General features: G+C 37.7%; 2 protein-coding genes across 2 annotated transcripts; one reads left to right on the top strand and one right to left on the bottom strand.

The window, feature by feature from the left end:
• The first annotated feature begins 153 nt into the window (after positions 1 to 153).
• On the top strand, positions 154 to 4,562 carry dffa (DNA fragmentation factor, alpha polypeptide). Its single transcript, XM_014034288.1, has 6 exons — positions 154 to 362; positions 1,213 to 1,371; positions 1,470 to 1,624; positions 1,838 to 2,042; positions 2,731 to 2,855; positions 3,979 to 4,562. The coding sequence occupies exons 1-6, from the start codon at positions 269 to 271 to the stop codon at positions 4,201 to 4,203; spliced, it is 963 nt and encodes a 320-aa protein (XP_013889742.1). The 5' UTR covers positions 154 to 268; the 3' UTR covers positions 4,204 to 4,562.
• Positions 4,563 to 8,383: 3,821 nt separating this feature from the next.
• On the bottom strand, positions 8,384 to 11,368 carry LOC106536928 (mannan-binding lectin serine protease 1). The gene is made up of 6 exons (XM_014034289.1): positions 11,332 to 11,368; positions 11,038 to 11,260; positions 10,780 to 10,957; positions 10,109 to 10,240; positions 8,903 to 9,099; positions 8,384 to 8,701 (listed from the first exon to the last, which is right to left on the bottom strand). The coding sequence occupies exons 1-6, from the start codon at positions 11,337 to 11,339 to the stop codon at positions 8,534 to 8,536; spliced, it is 906 nt and encodes a 301-aa protein (XP_013889743.1). The 5' UTR covers positions 11,340 to 11,368; the 3' UTR covers positions 8,384 to 8,533.
• Between the last annotated feature and the right edge of the window lie 3,556 nt (positions 11,369 to 14,924).

Genomic DNA, 14,924 nt, shown 5'->3' with positions numbered 1-14,924 from the left:
GTGTGTGTGTGTGTGTGTGTGTGTGTGTAAAAATAAAATAAATTAAAAAAAAAGGCTGACATACAAAACATTTGAAATCTTGCGACGCACGCTAGGTTTACGCCTGCAACACAAATAAACTACACATCCCAGGGTTCATAGCGGTACTTTAGCGGTTCCTTGTTCAAAGAGGAAGCCAAGTGTGTAACGCTGTTGCTCCGTGTTAATAATAATAAAAAAAAAACATAATAAAACTAGTTTATGTATTGTTATTAACCGAAGGCTTATAATGACTGATGGGAAACCTTGTAAAGTGTGCAATTTCACACGACAAACATCTTACGGTGTGGTTGCTCCTTCACTGGATGAGCTGAAAAGAAAAGGTGAGTGACACTGCTACACTGTAATTGTGTGTAAATTATATAACGATGACTTTTAAGCTATTTGACTAGAAAATATGGTGAACATGTACCTTCAGTTCTCTCTTTTTTGTCATTTTAGCTTAGTTTTGATACACGAAGAAGAACAGTATAAAAGCGAAACTATCATGCCCTCTGTGTGTGAGTTCACTAATACTGTAGTATTTATAAACATTGTTTGTATACTTCTTAGCTCCAGCTTACTTATGTTATCAAGAACGAGCTATGTGTAGAAACAAATGAACTTCCATCAAGTCCAAACTTGCAGCTGCAAAAACTTGAGTCAATCCACTGATCCAGCTCATTCCTAAAATACTAGTCACTATGCAGGCGTTGCCTTTCCAGGTCTTGACAATTTTTGCCATTTCTGTCTTTTTAAGTCGGTTTTAATTGCATATACTTGACCTATTTTATTACAAATCACTAAAATACAGTGTTGTTGTCATTTAAATGTCCCTACACACAATCTAATTTACACTTTTTCAGGCTTTTTTACTTGTTGACACTAGAGCCAGATGCTTAACATGAAAACATAAGTTGCATGTGTCTCACCAAGCATGTTGAGTCATCGTGCAAATAAAACTAAACATGGATCATGTGCATTATTTTAAAAGGCAAGCCTTCAGGCAGTTCTAGAGGCGTCATCAAAGAGTAGTACTCTCTCGGTCAAAAATCAGCAAACGTGATTATCTGAAAAGAAGTGATAATATAGAAGAATTACATGAAAATTAGGTTAGGTGTGATTTAAATATCTACAGTAGGTTAAATAACCTTTAAAATAGTCTTAATTCTATTTTGTCTGTTCTGCCCACAGGTTGTGAGTCACTTGGGTTCAGCCCAAGTGACTCGGTCATGGTGGTCCTAGAGAACGATGGGACCATAGTGGAGGATCAAGCCTACTTTTTGTGTTTACCTCCAAACACAAAGTTTATGCTGTTAAACAATAAAGAGACATGGGCTCCAGCTCGCAGGAGTAAGCAGGTCCATTTGTCTGAAGTGTGAACTACTTTGTGTCTTTGCAACAATGAAATGTTCATCTTTAGTTTTTTGTACACACTTGCATGTCACTAGTTGATGGTGGCACGGCTTGGATGGCAAGGGATTCTATGATGCTGGAAGCCGATACCGTTGACGCCTCCATTACTGCGGCACCATGGTGGAATCTGGCACTGCAGCTGAAGCAGGAACTGAACAGCATAATTCTCATGTCTGAGGCAGATCTGCAGGTACACAACATGATATCTACATTTCTATCATTGGAACAATTAAATGCACATTCTTGTGTCTTATTGATAAGAAACTAAAGCTGCTTGAAAATATATATATATTTTTTCAGTTGTACCTGTTTTTGTTTTCGTTGTTCATTAGAAAATAACGTTTTGGTGAGATGTGATGAATTATTAAAATGGGATTTAAAAACAGTTGTTTGATATTTTCAGTGTTTAGTGGACGCCCCATGCTCTGAACTCGCCTCTGCTCTGGGCTTCCAAGAAACAAAGGCTGAGGAACTTCAACAGACGTTGCAGCGGGTTCTGGATCGAAAAGAGGAAGAAAGGCAGTCCAAGGCGCTGCTCCAGCTTTATCTCAAAGCTGTGGAGAAAGAGGACAAACAGCAGGAAGAACAAAGCCAGCCCAGCCAGGAAGGTATAACTAGATCAAGGTTGAAGACTTTGTTTCACAGTCAGTAATATTATGATATTTTTAAAAATTTGACATAAGAAATTATTGATTATAAATATAGATTAGTTATATGTAAGTTTTACAGTTTGTAGTTAGACATTTGGTGGTGTCATGCTTCTTTATAAAGTCAATGCTTTTTTTTATTTGTTATCATTCACATTAAAGACCCTCTACAGAAACTTTACTATTAAATCAACATCAGTGCTATAGCCTGTCTACTATGCCACAACTGTATTAAAAAGAAGTTTTTATTGCTGTTGTATTGGTAGGATAAAACTGTTAGGCAGTTGCACATTGCCATCATCATAGAGCAGGTAGAATATGAACATTTGAGATGAAATTGATCTTATTTTAAATTAAATGCATTAATGTTTGTGTCCTTCAATTTTAAATAGCAGAAAATATTCACGATCAAATTTAATGTAACCACAAAGAATTGTGCTTTTGATGTATTCGTTTTTAACAGAAAAAGAAGATGAAAAATTTGGAAAATATTATTTCTATATGCTTGAACTGCACTTGTACCATTTGGCCACTAGATGGCACCATTGCTGCTGCTCAATAATCCCAGCTCTTTCAGTGGTTTACAAAAATCAGTTCTTTATCATAACAAATGGTCTTGTGAGAAATAATGTTTTTAATATGTCCATAGCCATAGATGTGGATTTACCAGATGGAATGGAGGTGGACTCTGCCTCTGGATTCACGTCCAGGACGCTAATGGTCCTGAAAGGCAAAACAAGTCCTGAGACCAGGCTTGCCACGGAGGATCTGCAGGTATTTGACTGTTAAAATAATTTTTCTTGTCTCAAGTTTTAAAGAACACAGTTTTTGCAATCTTATTTTTGACTAGTGTGTAGTCATATAAATCTTAAAATCCAGATGAGTTAGCAGATTGAAGCATAGATGAACAGTTTAAGTCCATTTCTCCTGCCTTCTAACCTGACCTACATTTCATAATGTTATGTTTACATCATTCCTTCTGATGCGAGGCCTATGCTAATACCCACCCTTTCCCCACCTTAGGTGTTGTAATTGTAACTAGACAACAGTAAACGTGTCCTTTCACACCTCTGCTGTTAAAATGTTTCAACAACTACATTTCAAGTGATCTAAAATACACACTTTATGTTTAAGTTGCAATGTTTTTTCTTTTTCCTTTTTTTCTTTTTTTTTTTTTTGGCAAAGATCAAATATCAGAGTTTGTCATAGTTCCAGTTTTGCGAGCACGCATCCATAAATGGGGGGAGTAAATCTTACCCAGAACCTACCTGTTACCTGCTGCCCAACCTGTGATTTAGTACAATATCAACGCTTTATTTTTACTTGTCATTTTCTCACAGCGTGACACAAAACTGATGGCTAATGGCCAGGGGTGAGCGACCTGCTGCAGTTCAAACATGTTATTATTCACCAGGCGACACCTCAGTTGAAATAAAGCCATACTTAACCCATGCACACTGATTTTAAAAAGTGGTCTCAGTGATCAGTCCTCACTTGGTCTCGAGTGCGTTCGCAACTGAACTAAACTGCCAAAAGCATTACTTGTCTTTTAAGTCCACTAAGTCTGACATGTAAAATTGACCAAGCAAGTATTTAAGGCTGCAAATCATGATGCATTCAAAATCCCTTTATAGCTTGTCTTTGATACAGTTTGGACATATCCAATCATTTATTCTGGGGAAAATACAATTCAAACTTTTATTTGTCGTCTTCACTTGTAGGAAAAGTAGACGTTTTAGAGACATCTTTTCATCAACTGCCTCAAATCATTGCCTTTCTTAAACAGTCCCAGCAGTTTTGTATTAGCGTTTACATGTGTTTTTTTAACGGATGAGGCAGAATGAAGTGCAATGTATATCCAGACTATCAAATACTCATCAATTGTCTGTGTATTTAGATGGTAGTAACAAAAGGACCAGAAGCTATGCAGCAGGTACTGGGCTGGGACACAGCGAGGACGTCTGCGCTGCTTCAGGCCTGCGAGGCTCAACTGTCCGTGCGCCTCCAGCAGATTCAGGCCATGCAGTCCATCAGCAACACACAGCCGGGTGGCAGCAGAGAGTCTACAAATGCAACAAGCACAGAGGAGGCTGCTAAGATGTCTGCCCAAGGGAGCTCCTAGGCTGAGGCTTCACCTGAGCAGACTGATAAGGATTCACACTACCAGCCTCAGGGTCAGTAGAATGAGATTTGCTCTGTATTACAGCTGGAGTATAGCAATGTTAAGGATGTTCATATTTTTATCATTTTGAGAGGAAAAAAATGTGGTGCAAAGCACTCGATCACTTCATGCCTCAAGAAGAAGCAGGGTGAGTTGGGCAAACTCTTTATCAAGCTATGGTGGCACGGACCACTTGGATCTGCTTCCCATCAGCTTTTATTTCTGATGATTGTCATGTTATAATTACAGAGGAACACATTTATGTGGAACGTATCAAATTGGTAGCCAATGAGCTTAGTTTAGCATTTGAGCAGGAAATATTTTTTTTTGCTTTATTTTTCAAATGCAACAAATCTTCCACCACCCTCCCACTCTTAGTTAAATTAAATAATTAAATCCAAACACTCTTCTTTTTAAACACTAGATGACAATGTCCTGATGCATCTCTGTAATCCAGGTAAAAAAATCAAAGGAAAAAAATTATATAGGTCCTCTGGACGGGTTCTTCTTTAATGAAACGTTTCGTCTCTCTTCCAAGAGACTTCTTCAGTCTGAGAGTTTCAGGCAAATTCAGGCTTTTGAGTCCTGCCTCCAGGTGACATACTCACATCACATGGCTATCGTTCACCCTAATTAATACCTTTTGTTAACAGGGGGTGGAGAGATACTGCCAAAGGCAGCGCTGTAGCAGGGGGACAGCTGAAAACGGAGGCCTCCACCTCTGTTTAATGACGGACGGTCTTTCTTTACAAAAATGGCTTCTTTTACTCCTTTCTCAAACCAACGTTCCTCCCTATCAAGAATGAGCGATAGCCAGGTGATGTGAGTATGAGTCACCTGGAGGCAGGACTCAAAAGCCTGAATTTTGCCTGAAACTCTCAGACTGAAGAAGTCTCTTGGAAGAGAGACGAAACGTTTCATTAAAGAAGAACCCGTCCAGAGGACCTATATAGTTTTTTTCCTTTGACTAGATGACAATGCAAGTCATTGATTGAAAAAGTTTACAAGTTTGTACATGGTGGCCTGAGGTATCCTGTCTTATTTGTTCTTCTAGAAAGATTAAGTCTGACTTATGAACTAAGCCACAGTGTTGATTTTTCATTTTATACCTAAAATCCTAAAGTGTTCCCCTCCATCTGAGTCTTACTATGTCTAGCTAGCTACCTTCAACTTCATAGTTAGCAGTCAAGCATGAAAATGTCTTATTTTAAATTTAAGGGAAAAAACAAACTTTTTTGTTTTTGTTTTGTTTTTCTAAACACTGCTAGTAAGGCTTGACTGCACTACAGTTTTAGATGGAACATTTAAGAAAAATGTAACAAACACAGACTTGAATATAGATCACTAGACTGAGCCCCGCCCATACCGTCCACTGGTAGTGTCTGTGACAGCATGGAGGAGCAGAAACAGAGACCAAACAGAGCAACGGCTCACAACCTCCATAGAAACTAATAGATAAACAGCAAGCTGAACCAGATCTGTTTCACAGATTATCAGTCATGTTTTTACAATAAATTAATAATTATGTTAATTTCATTCAACAATCATGTAAAACAGCAGATTTATACCAGAAAAATATATAATTTATAAGTAACAATGATCTAAACCAGACCTGAAGTCAGCCTGCAACTTAGACTTTAGCTAGCTGAAAAATGATGACTTCAGCTAGTAATAAAGTATATTTAGTATTTATTCTTACTGTCATAAAAAATAAGAATATTTATATTTACCAGTCAACAGTTAGAAAATGTTCTCTGGTTATAGGATGAAACTTGTCTCTACTGGCTAACCATCTGCTCAACAGGTCAGGTTCCTCTTACAGAAACCTAAAAATACTCACATTTATAATATTATTTTACACAAATATTAATCAGAGGACAAATCAGCTTGTGATATTTGTTTGTGTTAAATTGTAGCATGATTCAACAGTGCTAAACTCTGTATTTATGCTCCACAAGCTAATATCTGCTAACCAGTTCAATAAATAACAATGATTACATCGACTTTATAAGATTATTTTAATTTTAAACTGTTACATTATGTTCTGCTCAGATCACATTGAGCTAAATAAGATCAAATCTGCTGACTTGTGTTGTGAAATGAGATGTTTTCCTGTTTATCTTCTGTTAATAAATCCATAACACAGCTTTTCTGACATTATTTAAAACATTAGATAGATTATGTAAACTGTAAAATATTAATAATAATTGGGTTAATATTATTATTAATAGTTTTTATGATTTCTACATTGTCAGTCCTTTTTTTCTGCTCTGTTGCCAACATGTACAGTAATGGGAAATCCAGAACTCTTGACCGTTTTGCGTTAGCCGTTAGCTTCACCAGCCGATCACACGGTCACGTGGTTTCTGCGCACTCCAGCTGTTCTATAGAACCTCCTTGGTAACAAACTAACTTGAATAGCTAACAACAAATTCCATCATTTAGTGTCTTTTGGAAATAATTACCATGTGGTTAAAATTATGGAATTTATACAAGCATTTTTATCATTTATTCTCAGTCAAGTCGAAATTATTGACAGTTTACTCCATCTAAACTGCTTTAAACATTTTCTTGCAGTGTTCATTAAAAAGGTAACATTTTTATTTGGATCTTTTAGAGTTGGAAAATCTCACAATTGGCTGATGTGTGACTAACAAGCCTTCTTGAAAAGATCAAAAGTAGAAACTCTCTCTTTCCTATTAGCTGCACAGTTGCATTACACGGTCACATTACTAAAGTACAAATACAACACTGAAAAAAGCTCAGTACATTACCATGTGTTTTTTGTATGTTAGTGTTCAGTTACTGGATGAGTTGTCACTCTGTAAGACTTTGTGAACGATGTGTGCACATAAAGCTTTTTTAATTTCCTCTGCCTTTTGAACAAATGAACACAAATGATCCATTTAAATGTGATGTTTTTGTGTAATTAGTTAGCATTGTTTTATGCAAAACCAGCGTAGTTAGCATATTATACAGATTTAAAAAGAGCACCATGTTTTCTTATGTGAATTGCTTTAAATATATATTTTTGAACAAACCCTCACAGATGGAACGTGTACATGACTATACAATATGTGATTAAACGGTACTTCTTCCAAGTGTTGCTTAATCAAGGAGGCTTTTCACCAATAAAATTGTCTCCAGTCTCTTAATAGTACTGAATTTTCCCCTTTTGTGTTTTTACACCAATGAACAATGTTCATGGATGAGTGGAAGAATGATGGGCGTTTGAGCTCTGAGCCTTATTGGCGACATGCTGCTGCCAGGTATTTCCCAGCAGCTGGTTAATGGGATTCATGGTGGGCGTAATTCCTGTGGCATTGGCTCAGTCTAGGTTGAACAGTTTGAAGCGAGTGCGATGCAGCATCGACACAGTTGAGTTGGCTATTGTGTGTCGCTGGCTGTCAGGAGTAGATGATGACTAAGGTTTGGGTAAGACGTTCAGGTTTGCTCTGTAAGCACCCAGGTGCCCAGAGGACTGGAAACAAATGATTTCCCATCTGGTCAGAAGACTTTTACCTAACACCTTATAATTCTGTTCAGCTTCAAGTGCCATGGTGACACGAGTCAGTACACGTTTTGCCTTGCTTTATTCTTTTGTTGCTGTAAAACCTCAAGACATACGGCAACAAAATGTACAAAAAACATATAAAAAATTCGGATGCATGAACACATTCAAAAGTAGCATTTCTTGATGAAATGCATATCACCCACAACCTTGTATCGAAACTTTTTAAATCTGTTTACCCCAAAAGTGGGCACAAAGCAGGCTGAGTTGTGCACAACTTGGGCAGAGCTGGATATGAAGGTGGCTTTTTTCCCTCTTAAAGGTACAGATTCATGATGACCAAAGCTAATAAATATAATTTTGAGGTGTTACAAATTGACCTAGAGTGCCAAAGTTTTGTTATTTAGATGTCTGGGATGTTTAATTCACTCTGTTTTTAATTACTTCAAAATATAGGTTTCTGTTAACTGTTAAAATTTTGGCCTTAATTGATTTTGAAATAAAGACTCTCTTTATCTAAAGCATAGCAGAGTAGGTGTTTGGCTTCTGTATTTTGAAGAATGCTTTTATATAAAGATTTATGCTTCAGTTCCACTTCAAGGTCACAATAGGCAAATAATCATTACTTTGAACAATTAGGCTGTTTTCTGATCTTTTTATTCGTACCAAGGATCAAAAAAGAAAAAAAAAAAAAGCTCTTGAAATAATGAATTTAAACTACTGTACATCTCATAACAAAAAATTATCACACCTAAACAAAAGATTAAACCCAGTCTTAAGTTAAAATGAAGACTCAGCTTTAGTATTTGTGTACTTGATCTTCCATCCCTTGTGTTTCCCACTTAAGTCAGATCTGAATGCAACTTCCACTTGGTAACTTCCCGTGTCAATTCGGCCTGGCGGTGTGGAGCCACAGAAGGGTCCGTATTCTTGTCCGGCAGTTGAAATCTCACAAAAGACAAATAAACCAAAGTTAATTTATTACTTGTCCAGCTGACCTCAACAACCCTAAACATGCAAGAACCCGCGTGAGGATATTGTAAATCACCCATGAGGTGGAAGCCGGAGACAAGACCATCTCAGCAGGCATGAGGATGAATACATTGCTTATTCATCATCCTGTGTGGGTTAGACTCTCACAATACTGACCTTCAACATATCGTATGGACAGGGGACATCTGGGTGTCCCTCTATGTCAAAGGGTTCTTGGAAGTCCAGGATAATTCTAGAACCCTCTGGCAGACGGATGATGTGGTCACATTGGCTCATGGGTGGGTAAGGGTTTGGGTAGCCAGGACTGGTCAGAACTCCAGATGCTGACGTTAACACCTGATTTTGGCATGGCACTGCAAAGAAGTCGTAAAACACTGAATAAAGTCCTCCCTGAACTCAGTTCATTTTAGGGAATTATTTAAACATTAGTGTTCAAACCTTAGAGGACGCAATTCTGAGACTTGCAGCGATTGAGTTATACACATTTTTAATCAAAGAAAATAACTAATTTTCCCCAGCATCAGAAAGGATTGGATTCATTTAGATTTGCGTTATTGCTCTACCTGGCAAGTGTGCAGATGTTACGAGCAAAAAAACAAATGAGCATTGCAAAGAGGCAGAGTTGCTGTAATTTATATAATTAGTACAATCTGTGGGCAGATAATCATTTTTGTCTATTCATTGCATGATTTGTTGTGCCACCCTTTTTCCTCAGGCAAAGTATAATAATTTAAGGCGCATCAACTGGTAATTGTGATTAATTACCTTGTGTTGGTGCGCTATTAGCGCTGCACGCAGGTATTAATTTTTACAGCCATTTTGAAGTTGCTTTTCCCTCAGGAGTCGACGGTGATTAACCTCGCCAAACACCAGCTGGCAGAGAGCAACAACTTCAAGGATAAGTAAGAACTTGTATTATCAACAGCATGACCCATATGAAATGTCAGAAAATTGCTTTTGACCACTTGCTCTGCAGTAAAGTGATTTGAGTGTTTAGAAATAACTTTTTTTGAAATTAAAAAGTATAAGATTGCGAAGGTAATAATGAGCAACTATTTAGATTTCACTTGTCTACGTAAATGTACCTTAAAACAGCACAAGAACAAACTGTCATAAAGCAAAGTCTGTGAAATTCAGTTTGGTTTGGCAAAATGTACCAATGCACTGGACTGAAAACTGACTCCTGTGTCTGCATTTGAGACACCTAGAAGGCATACATTTAGCCCAAGAAACGCAAAGAGATCAGTATGGTTAAATGCTTCATGCTAAGCTCCAAACACCTCACCTTGTGCAGCTTTTTAACTTCCTTTAATTGCACCTGACGAACTCACCTCTTGAGCTTCAGCTCATTTTTGCTCTTACCCGTGCAGGACCTTTTGTTGTCATGGAGAAGGTATCCTTGCTTGCATGTGCAGTAATAGCCCCCAATGTAGTTGTGGCAAAAATGATCACATATTCTCTCACCATCCACTTTTGACAGGCACTCGTTGATATCTACGAGACAAACCCAATATTGAAATTATGCATTTTGCCATCCACAATAATTTAAAAACAAAATATTGGATTGTCTTTACTAGTTTGTACATCTTTAGGCTTGTTTATATCATCGTAAACATCTTAAATTATTTTTTGCAATTGAAGCAGTGAATCTATTCATTTGAATATACTCCAGCTCCTAATATTAGCCATATTAAAACAATTTTTATTGACATACATTAAATATCCATTGCCATCTGCTGTAAAAGACCACAAGGAGATACTGTATGAATAGCCCTGTGAAGTGTTGAGCAACATGCATTCCTTCAAGGAATGCTATGACTTTAACACCTAATTTTTTTGTTTTTTTTTAAGCGAACACATAAACCCAAAATTTTCAAACTGAAACTAATCTGTTAAAACATTGCTGTACCTGTGATGGTATAATCCTTTTTTATTTATTTATTTATTAGTTTTTGCCACTTTTAGTTTAGTTTAATTATGGCAGCCAAAATTAGCTTCCCCTCCTGGCAACGAATGTTCCTATTTTGCATCACCTTCGGAGGCGTAAAAAGCTTGGAAGCCGGTGAATCGGCCTTCGTTAGAGTAGTCGCTCCTAAAGACCACTGACATAAAGTTCCCAGCTGATATGATGATGGTGTTCCTGGGGGTGCTTTCAGAGTTCTTTACTTCCTCACCACAGAACCGCAAGGTTTCGTTTCCTTCCGCCAAAACCTGGTTGGACAAGTGCAAAGGCCTTTTAGTGGGTGCAATGTCCAGTTTAGACAGTCAAATTAATTTCTTTCTGCATATACCTGGAGGTAGTCATATTCACACTGATCGGAGGACTCCATGCTGAAGTGGGTGAAGTAGAGTTTGATCCGGTGCCCATGTGGGGCGGTTATGTTCCTCACTATGTACTGGTTGTCAGGGTATGGCTGAGGAAATTTAGGAGAGGTGAAGCTCCCGTATAACCCTTGCATCTCCACACTTAGTGACACACCAAGGAGGGAAAATAGGACAGACACACAAAAGACACTGAGGGGGGATTAGGTGCAATTGATGCAGCTTTGAAGATTATTTAGCATAAATAAATAACAGGTACTCACCTGGACATGCTTTCTTCGCCGTTGTCAGACTCTGCTTGTTTCGGGAATAGTTCACTTGGACTAATAGGAGGGTAAATGAACTCAGCTGTCCCAACAGGCTGACATTTCGGTAAACAAAGTGAGACAGGCACATGATCAGTGTGTCATCAACCCCCACCTTCTTCAGTCACAGAAATCTATCAAACTGATGGGTGTCGGAACAGTTTATGCTCAACTGTATTCCTCATTAACTTATTTTTTTCTTTATGTATTTGTTTGCTCTACCTTACTTTAGCAGATAAAATGGAAATGTAAGTTTAGAAAATTGTATCTAAACAATTTGACCATTTTATTTATACAAAAATAACATTTTAGGTATTATGATAGCAGATTTTGTTACAACTTGTAGTTGTAACAAAGATGACAGCTTTTTATATAAAACTGTCAGCATTACAATTAATATATACAGTAGTAGTTACAAATTGGAACCCTTCCATCATTTCTAGTATACTTTGGTGCACCGTGGAGCTTATTTAGACAGTGATGTTGATGAGACTAGACTCAGACCAATAACTAATTATGTCACACTGTGCTCCTGTTATGGCAGAGCTGTGAGGCTATTAAATAATAGTTTCAAAAATATAAATATATAATCACAACTGTTTCCAACCAGTACATCTTATTTGCTCCTAAATACTATACAAATAATAAAAACAGTCAGCAGCACACATACAACAGTTGACCAGTAAATGGTACCATATTGCAACACGTTTTTATATGTTCTTTTCTTTGTATATTTGCATTTTCACTTTGCCAAATGTGTTAGGAATCAGGTAGAGTAAAAGCTGTTATATCAGGGCAAAGCAGAATGTTTTTGCTCTTTGCTTCATTGAAACACATGTGATGATGTTAGTCAGATGCAACTAGGGCTTTTCAGTCAGCAACAGTTGTGTGATAAGTAGTTTATAACAACCAAACACCCTTTTTTTCCTACAGCACTAATGGCTGGTATTTGACGTGAATTACAATAATTATCTGCATGAATATCAATGTTAATTTCCATTATCAAAGGACCTTTTTGATGGTACCCCTTGTCAGCCGTAGCCTTTTATTTGCCCTCGTTGTGAGCTGGTGGGCTGTTGAGACAGTGTTGTCCAGACAAATGGCAGATGTTCCCCATGCAGACGTCATTCAGCTTTTTCAAGCTTTTATGGCTCACTGTGATGCATCAGTAGAAATGACACCCTCAGACTCAAAATATACAAAATATAGTAGCTCTTAACTTTATTGTTAAAAAATATATAATTATTGAGGCATTAATGCTCTTTGCATCATCTAGTTTGAGGCTAGATAACCTTTAACATTTGTTTAAATTGTATACTTTTTTTGTATATGTTTTTGAGTGCTTGCTAATTTTATTCCCACGTAGTAAATGTCAAATCAGTGTTTGGCACTGAAATGTCATGGATGTGGTAATTAGAAGTTGGGAAGCGGTCAATTTTTCGTAATGAGCTGCTTGTTTGTTTTATTGATTGCATAGATGTATAGAAAGTAGCCTCATCCCTCAAAAAGGCCTGCAACCAATGAACCTTTCCCCTGTTCCTTCAACTGCTATTTACTATACTTACACTTATTGTGCCTGCGCATTGATCGTCAACCTTTCCACCTACTTGATGGACAGAATATGCACAAGAAATTAAAAAGTAATTTGAATCTGTGAGCTAAATTATGTATATGATCTAAAACCTACCCAGTGAGTTTTAGTTATAGCAAATTATAACGGAGATCATCCTGGAGACTGTATGACTGAGTCATAATTTTATGCTACGATAGAGGAAATGTCACTCTGAAGAAAACAGGGCTTTACTCGGGTGACAGAAGGCATTGTAAATGGAAAATGAGCTTTTAGTAAAAAATGAAACGTAAACACTGAGCTGGTCTATGCAGCAAGAGATACGTGCATGCAGAGAAATGAAACGTGTCTAATGATGTGAAAAAGTGAAGAAAAGCAGAATGCTGAGTGCATCATGAAGGCAACAGCAGCCTAGGCCTACAGCAGCATCATTAGGAGATGGTTTAAGCTCGCATGAGCCAGAACCACGAGTTTCATCTAAAGGTATTAATTTCCGAATTATAGAGAGGGTTTCTGCTTCCCAAATCCAGACCTGGAGCTGCTTTTGCAGGAGATGAACGAAAGAAATTCTGAAAACCACAAGTGAGCCTGAACTTTAGGAGCTCTGCTGAAGTAATGCTATTCCTAAGGGCTTAAAGAAACAACATACTAGCTTGATCACTGACAGCTGTTAGTACAATACAAGAAAAATAATGTCAAATTGTATGTTGCAATTGTTTTTGTAGTTCCTGTTAGAATTCTTGTTTTGTTTCATCTGAACGTTTCTCAAAGACTTCTTAAAGGGGTATTTTCCAGGCACACACAGTGAGGTGCGAAAGTTTGGGCAGCCTTGTTAATTTTACTGATTTACCTTTATAAATCATTGATTGTTTGGATTTTAAAAAATCAGTTAAATATATCATATAGGAGACAAACATGAATTTTATATGATTTACAGAAAGTGTGCAATAATTAGGCAGGTTCATAAATTTGGGCAGTGTTGTCATTTTATTGATTTCAAAACCTTTAGAACTAATTGTTGGAAGTCAGATTTGGTTTGGTAAGTTCAGTGACCCTTGACCTCCATACACAGGTGACTCCAATTATGAGAAAGGGTATTTAAGAGGGGCAATTGTGTTTTTCTCCTCTTTGCATCTTCTCTGAAAAGTGGCAGCATGAGAGTCTCAAAACAACTTTCAAATGAGCTGAAAACAAAGATTGTTCACCGTCATGGTTTAGGGGAAGGAAGCAGAAAGCTATCTCAGAGATTTCAGCTTTCAGTCTCCATTGTGAGAAAATGGAAGACTACAGGCACAATTCAAGTCAAGGATTGAAGTGGCAGACCAAGAAAAATCTGGAATAAACAGAAGTGAAGGATGTTGAGAACAGTCAGAGTCAACCCACCGACCAGCACCAAAGACCTACAACATCATCTTGCTGCTGATGGAGTCACTGTGCATCGTTCAGCTATTCAGCACACTTTACACAAGGAGATGCTGTATGTGAGAGTTATGCAGAGGAAGACTTTTCTCCGCCCACATCACAAACACAGCTGCTTGAGGTATGCTAAAGCACATTTGGACAAGCCAGCTCCATTTTTGGAATAAGGTGCTGTGGACTGATGAAACTAAAATAGTTATTTGAGCAGAACAAGGGCCGCTATGCATGGAGGAAAAAGAACACAGCACTCCAAGAAAAACACCTGCTACCTACAGTAAAATGTGGTGGTTCCATCATGCTGTGGGGCTGTGTGGCCAGTACAAGGACTGGGAATCTTGTTAAAGTTGAGGGACGCATGGATTCTAATCAATATCAGCAGATTCTGGAGACCAATGTCCAGGAATCAGTGACAAAGCTGAAGCTGCTGAAGCCGGGGCTGGATCTTCCAACAAGACAACCACCCTAAACACTGCTCAAAATCTACTAAGGCATTCATGCAGAGGAACAAGTATGTTCTAGAATGGCCATCTCAGTCCCCAGATCTGAATATTATTAAAAATCT

This window comes from Austrofundulus limnaeus, unplaced genomic scaffold (assembly GCF_001266775.1).
Source record: "Austrofundulus limnaeus strain Quisiro unplaced genomic scaffold, Austrofundulus_limnaeus-1.0 Scaffold2035, whole genome shotgun sequence".
NCBI classification, from domain to species: domain Eukaryota; kingdom Metazoa; phylum Chordata; class Actinopteri; order Cyprinodontiformes; family Rivulidae; genus Austrofundulus; species Austrofundulus limnaeus.
Note: the sequence above shows the minus strand (reverse complement) of the source record. Positions and strands in the feature narration are given on the sequence as shown.